This window comes from Rhea pennata, chromosome 27 (assembly GCF_028389875.1).
Source record: "Rhea pennata isolate bPtePen1 chromosome 27, bPtePen1.pri, whole genome shotgun sequence".
In the NCBI taxonomy this organism is placed as follows: domain Eukaryota; kingdom Metazoa; phylum Chordata; class Aves; order Rheiformes; family Rheidae; genus Rhea; species Rhea pennata.
In genome coordinates this window covers 2,036,344-2,056,407 of record NC_084689.1, presented here as the reverse complement: position 1 = coordinate 2,056,407, position 20,064 = coordinate 2,036,344, and the positions used below count along the sequence as shown (strand labels likewise).

Below are 20,064 nucleotides of genomic sequence, written 5' to 3'. Positions count from 1 at the left end.
AATGCAGCTCCTTCAAGGTTTATTATCCTGGAACAACAGCTACTGCCACTAGAGAGCAACAGCATCAGCTCTCCAGTACTGGGAGTGAAAAAGGTTGCTTCCAAGAGAAAGTACTCTACTAGCCACCAAAAAGACAGGCTGCACTGACAAGAAAAAAAAAAATAAAAGTAAAAAACCCTCCAAAATTTCAACTTATCTGCACAAATGTTTGCAAATAAAATGTTTAGCTATGAGTTTATTCATCACCTGAAAGATGTTCAACCGTCTGAGATTATATTAGAGGCCACTTGAAAAGACTGAACTAGGAAGGTGGTAGAAGGCTGAGTCACCAGTAAGAGGACACATAAGATATCCAGTGACAAGAAAAGGTACTTTTCACAGCCTCATGCCCTGGCATCTCAACAAATCAAAGAGCAGACCAACCTGCCCCTGATCCATCACAGCAATTAGACTGCAAAAGGTCAATGTTTTTAATAACTCAGCTGTGTTTGAGAGCTACTTATTACTGTTTCGTTCCAGTCAATTATTGGTAACAGGTAAAACACAAGCTCACGTTCACCCAAAGGGATTTACAGGTGCTTTTTAAAATTTACCCCTTAAAACTAAACCTGAGAGCACATTGTCAGAGATCCTCCCCATAGTCTGCCACTGAGCTATATCCAGAGGAGAAACAGATCCCCAGGAAATCCAGAATTAGACCGTAACATGGGGGAATACAAACCAAAAAACCCCTCACCTATCAATGTAAAAGCCCCAAATAGCAGGTGACTGCAGTCTGTAGACAGGCTGAAAAGTTCAGCCTACATCTACATCCAGCACCCACCTCCATCAAACCACCACCTACCTGAGGAGGAGAGCTGGAGTTCACGCTGTCTTTTGGCGGACTCAAGGAAGGTGCTTCTCCTTGAAAACTGCTACTGTTCTGTGGCTGACAGAGTTTCCTGAAAAAACAGAATTTAGGGTTGCTGAAATCCTGTAGTTGACATGGTATTTCAAGCCCTCCTCCAGAGGAAGAAAGCTCCAGAGCAAACAGCCTCTTTGTGGGCTCAAACTCTGCCTCTTTGAAGATGCCATGAAAATAGCTTCTCCAGTCACTTAAAGTTTCTGATCTCAGGCAAAACCTAGGAGGAAGAACACACTACAGAAAACTAACTATCACTAAAACAGGGAAAATGCTAGTTTCTTTCATGCCTCCCCATGATTTCTGTAATTCTCCTGAATGGAGGTAACACCTTGAACGGAGACTGCAGGAGTTGTGGCAGGGAGGGAAGAAGGAGGCCCAGCCATCAGATCAAGGGAGGATAACTACTGAGGGAAGAACTTAGACAGGTCCTTGACAGTTTTACCTTTTTTCCCTTGACATGGTGACAAGTATTACAACAAATGAATATCTACCTTAGAAAAAAGTGATCCATATACAAATTAGTAAGAACAACCAATGAACTTGTGATATTCTAGCTACAGCTATAGATAAGTGATAGATATTCTAGCTACAGCTTTCAAACACTGCTTGATAGGACATCATTTAAACTAATGTCACTTGAGTCTGTCTCATCAGATGAGAATTCACTTCATAAAAACAATTCAGATAGCGAGCACGCTCTCAAAAAGGTTTGAAACTTGAAGATTAGATGTTGAGGAGTAAGTTCTCCCACTTGTTAGCACCAGTAAAACGACATTTTACAGAAACAGCAGACCTCTTTCAGAAGTGAGCCCCCCTGGGACCAGGAAAGCACAATTACAACAGCAGCTGTAATCGTACTGCTGGTCAACCACGACTTGCGCTCAGGGCTTCAAAATAATACTTTAAGTTGCACCAGGCAAAATAGGGCTACTCTGGTCTATATTTGTGATATCTGACAAATGATAGAAACCTCCTGTGGTAAAAAAAAAAAAAAAAAAAAAAGTACAATGCAATTCATTCTTATCACATAAGTGTGTTAATTCACATTTGCGCTGGGGATCTCTGCTCCCCCCCCCCAAAAGGGGGGGACTTCAGATCTCCGAGCAAAGTTGCACACAGCACTAGCTTTGACCTACTATTCTAACCCAAGCCAGAGAGCCCATATATTAACCACTCAGGAAAAGCTATGTTGCATCAAGCTGCAGCTGTCAAGTTAAGAAAAAACAAAAACAAAAAACAGGCTCAAAGGTTTTAATAAACTAGCTCTGCAGTCATTTTGCCACCAGCTGAACAGTCCAAATAACCAACATCTACATTCTGCCAAAAAAAGACTATAATCAGCTTTAAAGTTCATGCTTATTCTTCAAATGTTGGGAAGTTTTTCAGAGGTATCTTTGCAAGATTTTATTTTAACTTGAACCTTTGGCCATACTGCAGCAACATTTAAATGCCTGCAGTTTGACTGCCATTCTGGCTTAAGTTGCTGCTTTGTTTGATTTTGTTTAGAGCATTTTCAATAGCAATGGATTGGCTCAGGAGCAGTATTTGATGACTGTGAGGACAGGAAGGGAAACCATGATATTCCATAAACACCATAGCGAAGTAACTATACTATCACATCTCCTAACTGCTGAGCAGTCCTACCACATCTCCTCACATGTTAATCACAGATTAAAGAAAAAAACTGCCGTGAATGAAAGCTAGCTACTTTCAGCTCAGTAGCTCTTGTGACAGTGGAAAATCACTTCAGGACAATGGTGAAAAAGTAGGGAAAAAAAAGCAACAGGAGGAAAAATGAGTTAGGCCAAGCCAATGTTGCTCAACTTAACGTTAAAAAAAAATAGTTAAGATTTTAAGATGTGTTAATTATTGCAACCACTGAACCATCAAGCGGCAACTGGACCTGAAAACAGAGAAGACGTTGAACAATTGTGTGGATCTAGGCAACCACGCAGACTACCACAGTTAACTACGTAAGGTTCGACGTCTGGTGCCTGTGCCCTTTCTGTGAGTGTTTTTCTACTGTCTTCAACCCTACATGTTTTTTCCATTTTGTAGCCTCATTACCTGCACCGGCTGAGCGGGTCTTTGTTTGTACAGTTGAATACATCCTTTCCAAGGTCTATTTTTAGACCTGCAGCATAACTGAATGCCACAATTCTAGAAAAAGCAGTAAACATGGCTTTCTACAGGGACAAATCAACTTTTCTGAAAGCCATAAAGATTGCACGCCACACGTATTTTGCTGTTCAACTATAATTCAAGATCAAGGCTATCTATATAAATTAGTTACAACAGTTTGATTTTTCTTTAGCACCACAAAACACTAAGTGTAGAATCTTGTTGGTTTAAAAAAGGCTCATCTTCAAGCCAAATGGGCTTTCAAATCATGGAAACTGTTCAAACAGAATGCGTTCCACTAATATTAACCAAAAGCACAATAAAATAAGCCTCAAAAACAAGTCAAGTAACATCACTACCCGCATTACAAAACCTAGTCAATGCAAACACACTGAAAATCCAGACAGGGGGCTCTAAGGACCCAGAGCAGAATTCTCTTTTAGAAATCCAGGAAATGTTCTCTTTCTCTTCTGCCTGTCAACCAAAAGCTTCCAATCCTGGAGGCTTCACCTAAGGAAAATCTCTCTAGAGGGAAAAGTCCTTAAGAAGCAGGGAGACAAAGATATCATCTGAACTGTCTCTGTTAAAAACTATTTTCAGGAAGGAATATGTGAACAGGCAGCATGCACATTTAAGAGTACTCCTGGACAGTGCAATGGGCAGAAGGACCACCATTACCATGTTTCAGGGAACTTATCTCTACAGAACTAAGCTGTGCTGTGCTTTTTCAACCACATTCATGCATCCCTTACTACAACCAAGTCGCAGTCTTTCAGGGTATCTGACTGATACCTAATAAAACTTGCAACGTAGAGAAGACAACAGGAAAAAAAAGGGAAAATATTAGAGGAAAAAACCCCATCCAAATAACAGAATTTACAGAAATTAAGTGGCAAAGTCTCCAAAAACAAACAGCTCAAAAAGAACAAGAGTATCCACATGAGCAGAACGCAGAAGGAGCTGAGTAAGGGAACAGCTAGGGAACATGGCAGCTAGGGGACACGACTGCAGAAAATGACTCCAATTTTCTCTTGCTGCCTTGAAAAAACAAGCCAGTCTGCACAGGAAGTCATGTACAAGAAGATATGGAAAAAGGAAAGGAGAGTTTCAATGGAGAGTGGAACTGGATACATTTTCCTTAATCCATTCCTCTTCCAGGATTGTAAACCACTACTAGCTTTTAATAGTAACACTTTTTCCCATCCACATTTTTGTGTAGCTTTTAGTATAATCTATTAAATCTGCTGCAACTAGTAATTTAAGAACATATGAAGACTGCATCCTCTTTGATATTCTAAAATTCAGTCACTTTCTACACTTGCCTGGATGATAACCAGACTTTACTTCATGATAAAATAAAATAATTAAAACTTACCATAGCACTACTGACTTCAGCTACTCTGATTTATAGCAACTGACCTGGCCCAGTCTTCTCAAGCTCTAAATGATACTACAGAGGTGGAATAATTACCGAACAAGTATCCTCTTTAGCAATTGCTGATCTCCTTCAGAGTAGCCAGGCCAATCCTTCTGCACTTCTTTGTATACACAATCTTTCAGCGTGAAAGTGCTGTCCTTGGCACTCAAATTTGCCACCTGAAACAAAAATAATTTGCCAAACCTGTTAGGATGCAACTTTCACAATTTTTCCAAAAACTATCTAAGATGTAAGCAAAGTTTCAGCAGACTTAGTTGTAGTTAGTGGTGTCAGTGAACAAGTAGACACTAAATGATTTGTTTCCAAAATATTTGTAAAACTGTGCCTTTCCCTTTATCTTATTTGTCAGTATATATAGTTTAATATTAATTTCCAAAGCATATGCAAAGTTACTGAGAAGCAAGTCATATTTAAAGAGATTATTCAGCATTGATACACAGCCTGGAACAGTATAACATGAGTTTATGGAAATACATTGCAATTAACCCTACTGGGAACAGTCAGTCCACTTAGCAAGACTGCCCAACAGCTGTAACAGTGCAGTTTATCAGCCCATGGAGGAACTCTTGTGGCAATAGCTTAGTTAATGAGAAATTATCACCTGACAGTTGTTAACTAATAGAGCAGCTATAGAGAAATAGAGAAAGCTACTTTCTTGAGAAGCTGTGCAGAGAATGCCTTGTAAATACAATCTGCAAGCCCCCAAATGCACTGTGTTATGGAGTTACGCGATCCCCTGCTTGATTTTACGGAGGAGAACTTTTCAGGGAAAAAACAACAAAGCCTGTGCTCACTATCTTATAATCCAGGGTTTTACAACTAAATCATTGCACCTAAATCATGTGTTGCAGTTTGTTGAGCACAGATGCATGAGAAGCTTTTCTATACTTTATCCAATTGTATCGTGTAGTTTCCCTACAAAACTCGGAACAGTGCCTACATGGAAACATTGCTGGATTCAGCAGAATTGTATTAGAATGGAAACAACTTGTTAAGAGTTATCCCACTTTAATCAGTATTTCCACAGTTTGACTGAAATTCTAACCTCTTGCTGCAGGTTACACATGAAAAACACAGTGTTAATATAGAACAAAAAGCTCTGCTGTATCTAGTAGTTAAATCTTCACAAATATTGTGCTGCCTCAGTCAACTCTTATTAGGTGATTGCAGAGTACTAGAAATTTAGAGGGAACCACAGGGCTTTGACAGAACAAAAGCACTGAATTTATTTTATAAAGAGGGAAACAAGAGGCACAAATGCCAAATGATATGCCCACAACCATGCTGAACTACTAGAAAAGCTAAGAATAGAGTCTCAAATTCAGAGTTTCAGCCCCTCAGTTTGACCACTATATTACATTTGAAACTGGAAGATACTTTTATTCAGGCAGTGGAGATACTGCTTATCTGTTTAAGGATTTATGTTCTTCCATTGCTCATTCCATTCAGGAGATGGTTGCGCTTATGAATTTGTTATCCACACAGCTAGAAGATATCCTCAGAAAAGCAAATGAAGGAGTGGGAAAATCTTGAATTAACTGAAGATGCTGTTAATTCTTCTGCTTTTGCTTTATGGAGCATTTCACCTAATATTATAAATCTATGAATTTGAAAGCAAAAAGCTCAAGAAGTAAATACAGCAAAGCACTCCCGATCAGCAAAAAATAAAAAGCACAGTTATCAGTTTACATGATGAACACTTTGTTTTTCCTTTCAGTTCTGTCAGCTTTCCAGAATCCTGAGCCAAAACACAAGAAGAATTTGAGCTGTGTTTTACATTTAGATATCCCAGTAAACATGCCCAAGAGACAAAAGCAAAGCCAGGTTCTATTTCAAAAACTCTGAGAATCTCCTCTGTTATTGCCTGCGTAGCTTCTCCCTGCTGCAGCAATACTGCCCGTTTTTGAGCAGGAGACACACTGCTTGGCAAGCATTATAACCTAGGCAGAACAACTCAGATTTTCTCTGCACAGAGGCTGAGAGCTGCTACCTCCTTGTTTTGCTGGTGTGGGACTCTGCAAGCTCCACCCCAGGCCTCCCAGAAATAGAAACCTTGCAAAATGAGGCAAAAAGGCCAGCAGGAACACAGAGTCCTACGAGAGATGCAAGAGCACAATGAAACCCACACCTAGACATATTTAGACATGTAGCTTTAATACAGCCTGTAATTTTTAGCTTATCTGTGTCTGCTTGTGGATGGGAGCCCTGGTAGTGCTGAAAGGAGATAAGTTTACAAGCAATATATTTACAGCCAAATCAGCATCTACCCCAATCCACCTCACACCGTACACTCTACCAAACGCACCAAAGGCTGCTGGGGGTGTGTCACAGCACCAAAAACAGATGATTACCAGAACCAGTATTTCTACTATTGGACATATTTATAATATATAAGAAGAGCTCAGAATAATTCTAGCATTGCTGGAAAATTAAGGTAACAGAGCTAGAGGATTAATATCCAGGCAAAGAGTGAGTAATGCCAGCAGTAACTCCATTTTCAATGCGATCTGGCCTGTGCCCTTGGACAAACTAAATCTTCATTCTTTTCAGCTATGGAAAGGAGTAAAAAAAGAATTCTGACATAAAAAGAGGACAGCTGCAGCATTTAAATAAACATCCATGATGTGTTTTGCACTGTGAAAGCAATAAAGGTATTTACTGCAATTCCTGAAATGGCACCTTCAACATGACTCGAAGTGTAAAGTACTGATTTAACTAGGAGACAGTTTTCATTCTTGACATAAAAATAATGTTTAGCAAGGAGCTGCATGATTTTCACACCTAACCAGTAACATTTCTAAGCATGAGAGGCATGGGTTTGAACAGTACAAAGATGATAAAATAGCAGAGAGGGACGCTTTTCCCCTTCACAGGGAAGCATTATGTGTATCAATACATATAGCATGTTTCTTTAGGTCCATGTTAATATAAATGTAATAGATTTAGAGGTTACAATAATTCAAACAGCTCTCAGATTCTCTCTCCGCTAGGTACCCTCCCCACAAACAAAAGCGTTCCTCTTAGGCGACTGATCTGGTCAACTGAATCATACAGCTTAGTTACGTGCAACTAAGATGAGATGTGACACATGGAGAAGCTTCAGCTGTCTCTTAAAAAAATAGTACTATGGATTGTAAACTTGTTTGACATGGCCTTTAAAGAAAGAATAAGCTGCAGCTTTGATATACACAGGTTACTTTCAGACTGATAAGAAATGTACTACTACTATTCCGAGAAGACATTTCCTTTTACCTAAACTGTTGCCTTGAATACAAACCTGTTGCAGAAGGTTGTCCAGCAAATCCTTGTCCTGCTGAGAAAGTCCATCCTTCTGCAATCTGAGAATAAGTTCAGGTTTCTTATAAGGCTTTAGTGCCAGTAAGTGCACAACCCTATCTTTGAAGGGTCTCTGAGAAATCGCACTATTGCCTCTCTTTATTGCACTGGCAAGGTTGACTGGCGTTGGGCGCTTCCTGGAGGGAACAGCATCGGAAGCTCCTGGTGCAGGTTTACGCACCTGAACCTTTTTGCCTAAAATGAGATGAGAATAGTGAACTGCAGCAGTCACCTTGCAAAGGCCAGTGGTTGGTCAACACGTATATGAAGTTCATTACAGACGATCTAAAGTGCTAGAAGATGACAGTGAAAGACAAACACAACCAGCACACCCCATCTGTTCCAATACACTGCTGGAGCAAATATGCATCTCACGAATTCACAACAAGCTTGTAACTAGTAAACAGCAACACCAAGCACTGCAAACCTGAGCATTATTGGCCACAAGCTTACATAAAGCTCTCTCTGTTTGCCTGCTTTCCATTCATCACAAGCAAATGTATCCCCATGGTTAATCTAACCATTTTTAACTCCCTATGAGAAGAAAAATCAGCATTATTATGCAGAAGAGTTGAAATATGGAGTGGAAGGATCAGAACCAGTCAATGAGCAGCTCCCTGCTGCTGAGCTCAGCAAAAACGCTGCTCCCGCAGATGTTTCTGCTTTTGGAACAATAGGAACTTTATGGGGCTGGTCCACCTCCCTTCCCCCACCAACACAAGAACGTGAATAGGTCTAGCTCCGATACATTAATCTATTCATTAGAGTGCTGACTATTCTAATAGAATAACCCCTTCTGCATTGTAGGAGTAACCACTTCATCCTCCAGTTATATCTGCATACACTTGAGAATGTAACTGTCTTAAAACTTCGTATCAAGTCCTTGGAGCCAGCTTCCTCAACTCCGTCCCAAATCACATTCTCATTTTTTTTTTACTGTATTACTTGAGAACTCATTTCTCCTATTACTATTGGAAAAAAACCCACCCAATTTTAACTATAATCCTCACAGAAGTCCCACATCGCTTACTAAAGTGCAAATCAAAGAACGTGACCTCTTTCTGTATTCAAAACAGTAAAAAAAGCCAGGTCCCTATTACCAACTGCAAAGATAAAAACAGCAAATCAAAACAATTTTTAGAGGTGCCAAGGTCTAACACATGGAGATGAAATTAATAGTCACTTCAGTTCATCTAAGTGACCTTCACTAGGACAGAGAGTCCAGCATTTACTACAAGAATTTTTGGAGTTTTATTTCACTATGGCAATTCTCCACTGCTAGGAAGTAATATTTTTAACCAAGTCATCTAAAGATGCCGGTGATGGTGCGCAGTGTTTGTTTTACTGAAATGTAGGTTGTATAACTAAGGCCCCATTTCCTAGGTGCCTATTACACACCAGCTTGATGCAAGTAAGTACGACCCACCGTCAGGGCTAAGTTAAGAACGAGAGGGAGAAAAACAATTCACACATTACACATCCCAAAATTCAGAGGTCTGCTGGACTTTGTTTCCACAAACAGGACAAGAAAAGGTTCGTAAGCCTTCCAGAATTCCCTTAACTCTTGCCAGGTCATGAACAGCAAAAACACATTGTGACATTTCCACTTACGGTTGGAGCCAAAATGTGCAGTGATAGGAACAGAGAAAATTAAGTGCTTTTTACATGGTTGGACCTCCATTTCAGAGTGGTAAACATTTAAGTAAGGGTATTTTAAAATCAAAGTTTTGCTGCATCTTTCTGGGAAGCAATTTGCTCTGAGAATCTTTTCCGTCTGTCTCTCTCTCATAAGCCTAACAATTTTGTCTACTTACTGTAATGTTCTCAGATATGAGCTAAACAAAATAATCTTCTAGTCTACAGGAAATCAATGCATTTCCTTCCTGATTACTATCTTATTTCTCTGCTTTGAGCACTTGGCTGATAAAACAATGAGTCAGGGTCAGTTCTACATTTTGCAACTCACCCTTCTCATCACAGACATCCTCTGAGAAGAAACTGGCTACCAGATCACATGGGCTGCAGAAAAAACAGCTGGCTCAGAAAACGAAACGCTGCTTTCTGATGAATATAAACGTCACAGTTTGTGACCAGAGCGAGATAAGCAGGGACCTGAGCCCAATACCAGGTCTTTACAGGCTCCTCCTTGAGCCCTCTGGTATTTATCACGTTTTTGTTTCCTCTGCAGCAAGATTTCTCCTCTCATTGCCACAGTAAGATGATACCTCGAAGGCTGCATCAGAAGCACTGCTTTAACCTCTTTGCTGATTAACACGGGGCACTCCTACCTGCATTCTAGATGCTGCATGCAATAGTCTCAAGGGCAGGTATACACCAGATGTGTGACAACAGCAGTGGTACGTTTTAGCTGACCTAGCTAAGAGCACAGGCACTTCTGATGCATCAGCAGTACACGCTCAGCATCACCAGATGACAAACACGAAATACGCCAGATAATTAGCAGACCGTACACAGACAGTCCTCAGCAGTCCAGAGCAAAGACATAAGCCATAAAGAAGTCTCAATGCAAAGAAACTAGCACCACAACTACCAGACATCCATAAAGGACTATCAGATACCTGTCACACACTTTCACAGTCAAGCTGTTTAAAGCAAGACAAACACAAGCATTTGACTTAAGAAGGTAGTGGAACAGGCCTCCCCCAAATCAAGTTGCTGCTTACCTACATATCTCCCCCCAGGTTTAATAACTATAGCACTCCGGCTGCGAGTCTCCTCCTCTGCTTGTGCCATGCTTTGCCTTGCCTTCTGGTAGGAATCATCAGTAGCACACACAGTGATTTTATCCTGTATGCTTCCAAGACAATCCAGATGGATATTGCCATTGCTGTAAAAAAAACCAACAGCAAAAAAAAAAAAAAAAAAAAAAAAAAAAAAAAAAAAAAAAAAAGGCACAATGGAAAAGCTATTCCCATCACTGCAAACAGGTACACTTCCATTGCTGGTGAATAACTGAGATTGCATTTTCTAAATAATAGGGGACAGAAAGAAGCTGGAACAGGTAAACAGATTCTTCTACAAATGTCTCCTTACCAAATATGCATACATCTATAAGTGCAAAGAGAAGTGAAAGACTAAAACGAAAGAACACACTTTAAATTCTGTTCCAACTTTGTGAGTGAAGATTCTACAGAAAAAGTTAAATGACAGCTACATTTTTCTTTTGATTATCACTCACCTAGACACATACTGCTGGATGCAGTCAAAACTCCCTTGAGGGCTGTCCTTGCCAATATTTGAAAGATAAAACGTGAAAGTCCGCACTTCTGCAGGGTGATCAGGCCTTGGAATTGTGATGTGCTGTTTGGAAGGAGAAAAAAAAATATCAGTCACTCGGGCACTCCGCAGAAACATAAGCTAAAGTGCTCAGCAGCCACTACACTTTTAGCCATTTTAGAACTCGCTACAAATAAAGTGCATGGATTACTGCATAGGAGATGGTGGGGGCATGCTGGTAAGGAACTGCAAGGAGGACAGATTTAACAAAATGATATGCTATAGCAATAAAAAGATGTAAAGATCAGTTAAAAAGGCAGCTACATCTGATTCAGAACAGAGGCACGAACTGGTGGCTTGCTGCCTTTCAAAGCAGAGCCCAGACTAATCTTGTTCTAGGAGTCTGACCCAACTCTGTATTGATTCAGGCTCAGAACAGACCTGCTACCACTGTTTATGTTCAATCTGAAGTACTTGAGACTTGTTTCTTTAAAATTAGTGATCCAGCACTAAACATAGTACAGCCCAGGTCACTAGGTAGCACACTTATTCTTCTTTTAAGAGATTATAATTCCATAAAGAGATTTCATGGCTCACAGTGGAGTGTGACGCTGCTGCTAAATTAAATATTTAATCAAGCATGAAGTGTGTTCTGCAGACAACTCTGTAGAGATCTGCATTGTTTCTTCCCTCCTAGCCATTCGTTTTTAAAGATGGGAACTGCTTCCCCTCCGCGTTTAAAGGTTCAACATAAACCAGGGCATCTGAGCTCTATCATCACATCAATATTTGATGATTAAGATGGCTTCCAGAAAATGAGATAGAGGGAATGGTGGTTTCAACTTATTTTAGGCTACACTCTACCACACACATTTATATTTATCCAAATTGCCATACATGTACACAGAATGCACATGTCCAGCATCCACATATGACTATGCTCCTTAAACGATGCTCATTAGTACAAAAGGGGTTTTAGGTGGTTTCCCTTTGACCTCAGACATCTACAGCAGCCTGAAAACCCAGTGCATCTGTGCCACATTGCTAGAGCGGATGTTCTCCAAAGTGGCAAGACATGCTTTTGGGGACTTGTGCTGAGCTGAACTAATGGTGCGTTTTTCATTTGCTCTCTTTTCGAAAAGAGCAGCTACCCTCCAACTAATCTTCACCTAACCCTTAAAACACGCTGTCCTTATTTCCAAGCAGTAAGCAAAGAAACCCAAACTTTAACCATGTTTTATACTGAAGGACAAGTTATCCCCGTTGAGTCCCAGCATCCAAATCTAAAAATACACCGAGCTGATCTGGTGGTGTCGCAGACACGGAGGTGGCCGTGCCGGCCCTCCAGCCCCAGCACGGGCGGGCGTCCCGACCGCAGAGTCCTATCTCCTCTGCCAAACGCGTGGGGCGGCCTTGAGCTTCTAATCTGCCTGAACACCCTCTTCCCCCACCCATACAGAAGAAATAAAATGCTCTTCTCCTTTACAGGCAAGCTGAGAATATGCACAACTTCAAAGTTATGTAAACAGTAGATTCTGGGTATTTTACAGTCTGTTCGGTCTGCCTATTAGTTAATAGGGCAAGCAGCTAAGCAGGTCTGTTAAACCTTGCTTTTCTCCATCAGTGGTCGACACTAGAATTGTGCTGCATACAACAGGTTTGTCCAATAAAACCTTTAAGACGTACCCAAACCATAAATTCACATACTAAAATGACCTGCTGCTGGATCCTGATCTACTATTGTTAAAAATGGCTGCTACAAGAGTACTGAACTTCGGCATTTTTGTATGATTTCTGTACCTTGTATAGGCAGCCTCTCCAAAGGACGTAAAATGAGAAGTGACAGAGTCACATTAGCGTTAAACTTGGCTCGTTTCAGTACTGAAAAGTGTAGCATATGCAAAATGGCCGTTATCTAGGAATTATTTTTAGCTGAAACAGAAGGTTTCTTAAGCCACCAAATCAACACGGTAACTGCTTTGAGGGAACCCTGATTTTGGTGCTGAGCATTATACCACTAACTACAGACGCTTAAAAATAGCCCAGTACAGATGTGACTTTGCTTTTTCTTTCAAGTAATACTCATCTGTGTACAGCTCATTTTGAATGGTAACTTCACCTTCTATTAATATCAGCAAAAGTTCATGCCAAGAAACAGGGGAAAATATAGTATTTTCCAATCAATCACATTTTGTTAGAATGCTTTTTTGGTTCCTAACAGTCATATTTAAGAAATCCGCATGAACACGCACGTATTTGAAACCTGTTTTTTTTTTCTTTCTAATTCAGCTCTCCCCTTCCCACCCCTCATCTCAGCTCTTTTTTCAAGCAAGCACCTGCAAATTTGACCCAACCTAATCTCCAATTTAGTACACGCTTTTACCAAAATAGAAACATCTTCAGTCTTGCTTGTAAAGTTATGCACCGCATCAACTGCCACCACTTATAACAGTTTGGTACTAAAGCTCTTAAATTCTAATTTACATGCATCTTGAAACAAGCAAAGTGCTCACGACTCCATATAAATTTACAAAACCACCAAAGAAAAAAAAACAGCTTGGGATGAAAAAGTGCAACAAACAGATGCTGCTTTTAAAGAAAATCCAAATAGTTGCATCTTTGTATTGCCACACATCTCTCAAAGCAGAGAGACACTCCACCAATATGACCTACCTATTACCAAAATTCTGATTATTACACAGATGTACACTGAAAAAAATAATGAGCAAAAACAGCACTGGTATAAAGAAATGCATTTTAAGGCAAAGATCATTTACAGTTTAAACATACTCATGTGATTCAATCCAGGATCTATTCAGACGCTTTTGCCTTCTGATATCTTAAGCTGTCATTGAAACAGTTGTTACATTTTGGGCTAAAACCACCCATTCCTGGCTTTCAGGGTCTGGCCGACAGAGAACTGCCATTCTGCCGGACCCTGTGTTTTGTTCCTAGCCGACTCCCTCCTCTGTTTAATTAAAGATGAAAGCTGCTGTCTGTGTATTAGAGAGCTGAGGGTATCTTTGACAGAGTTCATTACACTGCAGCACTGGGAACAGCTAAGGAAGACGTGGACGCAGTGATTAAAACTCACCGTAGGTAATGAGATTCAACAAGTACGGAGGCTTCTAAAGAATTAAAGGAAGCAGTATTTGCACAGAAGGAAAGGTCTCACTATTAAAATCTTGCATTACTGGACACTACTTTAAACCACACACTGACATTTGTGCTAGACAAAACCTATGACCCTCAATTTATACAGAAAGTGTCTCCATAGCAACATTTATTAGGAAGTAAAAATATGAAGGCAAAGGGGGAGGGAATGACTGAGACAGTGGAAAAGCGTATTCCAAAAATAAATAGCTAAACAAAAAAGTTTTAATAGGATCATTTGAATTTGAGAGCTTGCTCAATTACTGTATTTAGCTTTATCTTTTTAGTCTAAATTACAGAACGCGCTCTAGAAAGTATTTACAGCCCTGCTGCTAATTCTTTAAAGCAAGGTTCAATTTTGACATATATGAGTAGCGCACTTAAAAACAGATGGCTACACAGCTGCCAGCTTCTTGTCATACCCAGTAAAAATAATACTAAAAGGACAAAGAGCTCTTTCTATCTGCCCCAATTGAACTGGTTCTCGCTTTCTTCAAAGCTCTACCTTTGGCCTTTACTCGACAGTGCAATTAATTAAGCAGCTGAGAACGAGGCAAGCAGAGGTCAGCTCTGCGCGGCCAACATCCTCTTTCCATCCACAGTGCCTCGGTGCTGCTCACGCTCTGCAGGTCTCCACGTTTTGCTCTTCAAACGGCAACATCAGCTGCAACCACACGGCTTACCCCCTTTCTCATTCAACCCAGGCCTTAACTGCACGTGACTGACAGCTCTTTCACCAGAAGCTTGTCTTCTGGAAGTTAAGGCCTCAAATACAATTAAGTGCATTAGTTTAATCTTTTTTTTTTTTTCCAATAATCAACTGCATCGTTTTAAAGTAGGCTTTGCCAAACCTGAAAACCCTCAAGGTCTGAGAATCGCTCCCGGCGTTGCAGGTAACACCACATCCACGTCAAAGCCATTACACAGAAGAGCACTGTAGCTGAGGGCAGTGGAGCATTTTAAGTTGTTCTGATTAATTTTGCCACTGTTTATACTTCCTTGGAGGAGGAAGATAAAATAGAAGAGGCATTTGTAGAGCTTCAGCGCATTTGCAGGGAAAGTTAAGATTTAGATCCTCACAAAGTACACTACAAAGGGGGGGAAAAAAAGCATGTGCAATCTTTTTAGCTTTCTCTTACAGGTAAAGCTGTCAGCTCATCTAGTAAAACGAAGTCAGACACCTTCAAAGTTCGGTTTTTCGCTTGCTTACAATGTTGCCAAACTTTAGTTACGGATTTTTATCTAAGCTTTCATACTGAGCTTTCTGGGAAGTTTAATTCTAAACAAATTGAAATAAAAAGGAAATTGCTCCTTTTTTTCTCTCTCAGGAAAAAAAAGGTTTGTATTTTTCTTCTGAGCCTCGATAACAATGTCTTTCCTGCTAAGTTTTGTTAGAGTACGATGGAACTACTGAGACTAATATCACAAGGTAGAACATGGGCAAGAAGAAACATGCTAGACTTCAACATATACTTAATTCAAGCATTTCTGAAAGCTTTATTGTACCACCATAGGAAAAAAAAAACAGAAAATTTACAACTGAGCTCAGATTCTTGATTGAGTTTTAAAGTAACATTGTTACCTTCCTTCTTATTTCTAAGCATCCCGGCACACGATGTTTAAGATGACTCAATTCTCACACACATGCGATTCAACAAAAGAGCACGTCAACAAGCAGCACATTTATATTGAACTGAACATGAAATTATATTCCCCATTCTTATGCAGGGCACCAAAGTTAACACACACTTTTTTGTATTTAAAAGATATATAAATGACATTTTTAAAGTTCACTGAAGGTTTGCATTACTTAAACAGAAAAACTAGCAATTAAACCTCTACGTTGTCAGAAACTGGAATGACAGTCAGTCTCAAACTGTTATAAATACCTCAGAGGAGTTCAGTCATCAGAACAGAAGTTAAAGAAGTAAGACTCCTAAATAATAAGAAAAAAATACTTTCACAGAAGCTGCAGAGCTGTTTAGAAGTGCATATTAAATAAAGCTGCTGAACACTCATAACCCCCTCCAAACACTACTTGTAAATAATTTGTCTCCATAACAAAGTTTTGCACCAAGTTTAGCAGGCTTGGCAAGGTGTTTCGGCAGGACGCAAGCAGAGCTTCCATGGATTGCTGCACTCAGGACAGTATTACCATCATTACGCTTTCAGCTTCCTTCTTCTGCTCAACAGTGCGGCCTTATAAAATTAGGTTTCACCCCCAGCAACACTTGCATCATTTTGCACAGCTATGGATTTAGCAAGGTTAGAAAATTAAGGGGGAAAAAAAGCTCTTACAGAGAGGTAATCCATGTGATCAGTGAACAAATGCTCTTTTCTGGACCACGTATGAATTTCACATCTCTTACTCTCAGAAATCATAGTATTACTTCAAACAGGAATGAGACAGACATTCAAAACAAATACTTTACTCAGATTAACTGTATGAGCAAGCCAAGGCAGCTCATATGCAAACTTACCCCTTGGCTTCCTTGAAACTGGATTACTGGTTTTGATGTCACAGCATCCTACAAAAACAAGAAAGAAAGATTACCTTAGAGAAACTAAAAGCTCCAACATACACTGCCAAAAAATACTCAGCTTGATTTTTCATCAAGACTTCTTCCTCTTTAAGGCAGAAGGTTCTAGGAAATATGTAGAATTCCAAGTCAGAAAACACAAAAACTCCTGAAATAGTGATTTGTACCTAAAAAAGGAATAAAACTGTTGTTTTACCACTGGTTACACTAATCACTCAAGGAAAAAAAAAAAAAATCCGCCCACACTTGAGGAGGAGGATTAAAAAGGAGACCACCTCAGTGCCGTTTCAGTTTCAGTTCCTTCCTGACCCCTGAGCCACGTTTCCAGCACACAACACATCAGCTGTCTATCTTCAGTGCTTACGTAACTTATGAGTTAAACAGTGGATGTTTGAAGGAAAATTTTATTACGATTCTAGGTCTGAGCAGGCGCTAAGCAATTTTTTTGTTTTTCCCCCAACAGAAATGTGGTAATTCATTGGAAAAGCAAACTAACTTCATTGCAAAATACTGTTTTCACGTTGCCCATTTCAAGATTCAGTCTTTTCCTTTATACTAGTTCGCGTACATTTTGGGAAGTCACACTACTGTTAAGGTTAAATCACTGTCTGCTCAGGACAGAAACACAACTGAATTCAATTAGTCTTTGCCAAAAGCCTAGTCTTTAGCACTGCTTTGCTAGGGTTCTGCAATGATCACCGAGGCTTTCAAACTAACTTGTGCTTGAGATTTCAACTCTAGGGAAAGAATTTATGAAATCCAAGTCATACTAAGATAAAGAGTTTTGTTTTAATTTCACAAGTATTTGTGACTGTGTTGGTTTTATTTCCTAAGCCATGTATATTGTTCCAAGAAGCACTAGAAGACATATTCCTGCAACACAGCAGTTGTGCTCCACAGGGTAGAAAAACATGTCTCATGTGGGTAACACTGAGTCCTCCAAAAGACTGAAGAATTTATGAAGAGCTTGATATGTCATTTAGAAATGCACCCATAAGTCAGACACACTTTCACAGGTAGAAAGGTTAAGAAGAGTTCAGTGAGTAGGTACGTGTATACTGCCCTTGCCTGCACTTCCAAAGAATCATGCTGATTTGCATAGAAACTGTTTCTGTTGACTTACAGAAACAGATATTTACATCTAGGAGCAAAGGCACTAACAGCTTGAAAGCCCATAAGTTTATCATCATCTCTTGTAAGACCTTTCCAAAGGCTTTCAGCCCAAGAGTGAAGAATCTCAGCCACAGTAAGTTGACATTAACAAAAAAACTTCACCCACAAGAAAAAAAATCTTTTACCACACATGATTAAGCTTATAGTAAGACAGTCTTGGGTGCCTTTTTAAGAGCCTATCTAATATTATTTAAAAGGTCTGCATCACACCCAAAGTTGTTAGATCTATAAATTTATGACTGAGTAAAGTAAAAATATGCTTGAAGTTGACAGCACTCCCTTTGTTTTGTGTAGTGAAGTTTGCAGGCATGAAATAACCTTTACGAAGAAACAATAAACAACTTCTCGCTCTTCGTACAGAGATCACTAAATTCCTTGAGTGCCACGACACTGCATACCACAGCACACTGTTCATAGACAGACTGGCCAGCTTTTTATTCATGGTGTCAGCATGTACTGTGCAAAGTGTCCATAAATTCATATGAACGTACTTGAGGGAACAAGAATTTGGAGACACGTAAGAAATTTTTTATTAAAAAAATCTGAGTAAATAGCTTGTATTCCTAATTGCATTTTTATGAAGTTCCACAATTAAATCTGGAGAATTACCTAAGTGGAATAAAAAGATAATATGAAGCGTGTAAGTGGAATAACAAAGCACTATCAATGTAAAAGAACTACTACACAGATCAAGACAAGCTTTAAGCGCAGAACTTACAAATTCATGAATCTACTTACAAAATGACTTGCAACTGAAAGTGTAATCTCAAAGACTAACGTTCACGCAAGTTAAATGGCAAGGTAGTTTTGCTTTATTTCACTGCACTCCTGAAATACCCTATTTCTACTTCACTTTCTATGCCTAGAGGCTGCTACTTCTCGTGATCTGCTGCACAGCAATACCAGCCTAATAACCGCACGCTGCATTTCACAGAAGGTGCCACATGGAAGTGCACAGTCTGAACACAGCCCCAACGCCGCTTTTACACGGAGACTGGGAGCACTGCGAGCAGGTCCCTGCTTCTTTCAGCAGCACCGCTCCTGCGTACGCATCTCCCCCCTTCCGCAGATACCCAGGTCCTTGGCTGAAGGCTGCCTGCTGGAGAACGCGCAGGGAAAAAGAAAACACACACGCACCCCCTAATATAATTAAGGATATCAATTTAAGTACTTTTATTAGATGAAATTCCTGGGTAGACACCTTCATTCAGAACAAAACCAATCAGATGAATTAAGCTGAACTGAATTAAAACCATATTTCATTTTTTATCTTGAGCTCATTTGGATTAACTTTCCTGAATGCTCTAAGTATGAACAAACCCCAACGGTAAAGTGTTCTTGCTATTACCATTTCCAAAAAGAGTCACCATCTTCTGAAAAGTCATCTAATTCTTCTTTCCCAGTAAAACCAGAACAGTTAACTTCCTTTGTTCAGTTTCCTAGAAATGCCATACTAGCCACCTTTAGCAGCGAGTAATAAGTCTTTTTCTGTATTTGCTTCTCATGTATATATATACACGCATACACACACACACGCGCGCGCGCACACACACACACACACACATTTTAGAAAGTCAGCTCTTCTGCTGTATTGCAGGACTGCTGCAAGTACAAGTCTGCCTTTCCCAGAGCATACCAAGTTATGGGGTTCAGCAAATCTTCGGTAAATCAAGACTCGTGATGAAACTTTGTTTCTGGGTTCAATTATGAGGCAAAACAAGACAGACAGAACAGTCTGTAACTCAGGTACCTGCACAGCCTAACCATCTTAAGGAGAAATAAAGCTAATATATCTTTTATACATACATACATACATATATATAAAAGCAAGAATGCAGCAGCTCCAGTGTCATAAACCAGGTATCTCTCAGTTTAACAGGTTTCCCAACACCAGGCTAGGTACAAGATACTTATCTCTGCGATTAACACGTTCCTCTGTAACTCGACAGTATTTTACACTATCTGAATGTGAACAAGCATGGTTGTTGGGACACATGAAACTGGAGAACAAGCAATGCCATGCAACAAAAACTATTTCTAAACTATATATAGCAAGAGTGGGCAACTAAGATTCATTAACAGTTACACATTCTCAATTCTGTGCTCGCTGTTGTTTAAACAGAAGGCTTTTCTGCTGCAGACTGAAAGATTGTCAATTAATA

General features: G+C 39.8%; 1 protein-coding gene across 1 annotated transcript in view; it reads right to left on the bottom strand.

Moving 5' to 3' along the window:
• ELL (elongation factor for RNA polymerase II) overlaps positions 1 to 20,064 on the bottom strand; it is a 54,415-nt gene that overhangs the window by 11,247 nt on the left and 23,104 nt on the right. The window contains exons 2-7 of the mRNA XM_062596276.1: positions 16,670 to 16,717; positions 10,999 to 11,120; positions 10,484 to 10,647; positions 7,741 to 7,994; positions 4,497 to 4,621; positions 845 to 941 (exon numbers count right to left, since the gene is read on the bottom strand). Coding sequence (XP_062452260.1) covers positions 845 to 941; positions 4,497 to 4,621; positions 7,741 to 7,994; positions 10,484 to 10,647; positions 10,999 to 11,120; positions 16,670 to 16,717 — 810 coding nt within the window. The remainder of the gene's footprint in view (positions 1 to 844; positions 942 to 4,496; positions 4,622 to 7,740; positions 7,995 to 10,483; positions 10,648 to 10,998; positions 11,121 to 16,669; positions 16,718 to 20,064) is intronic.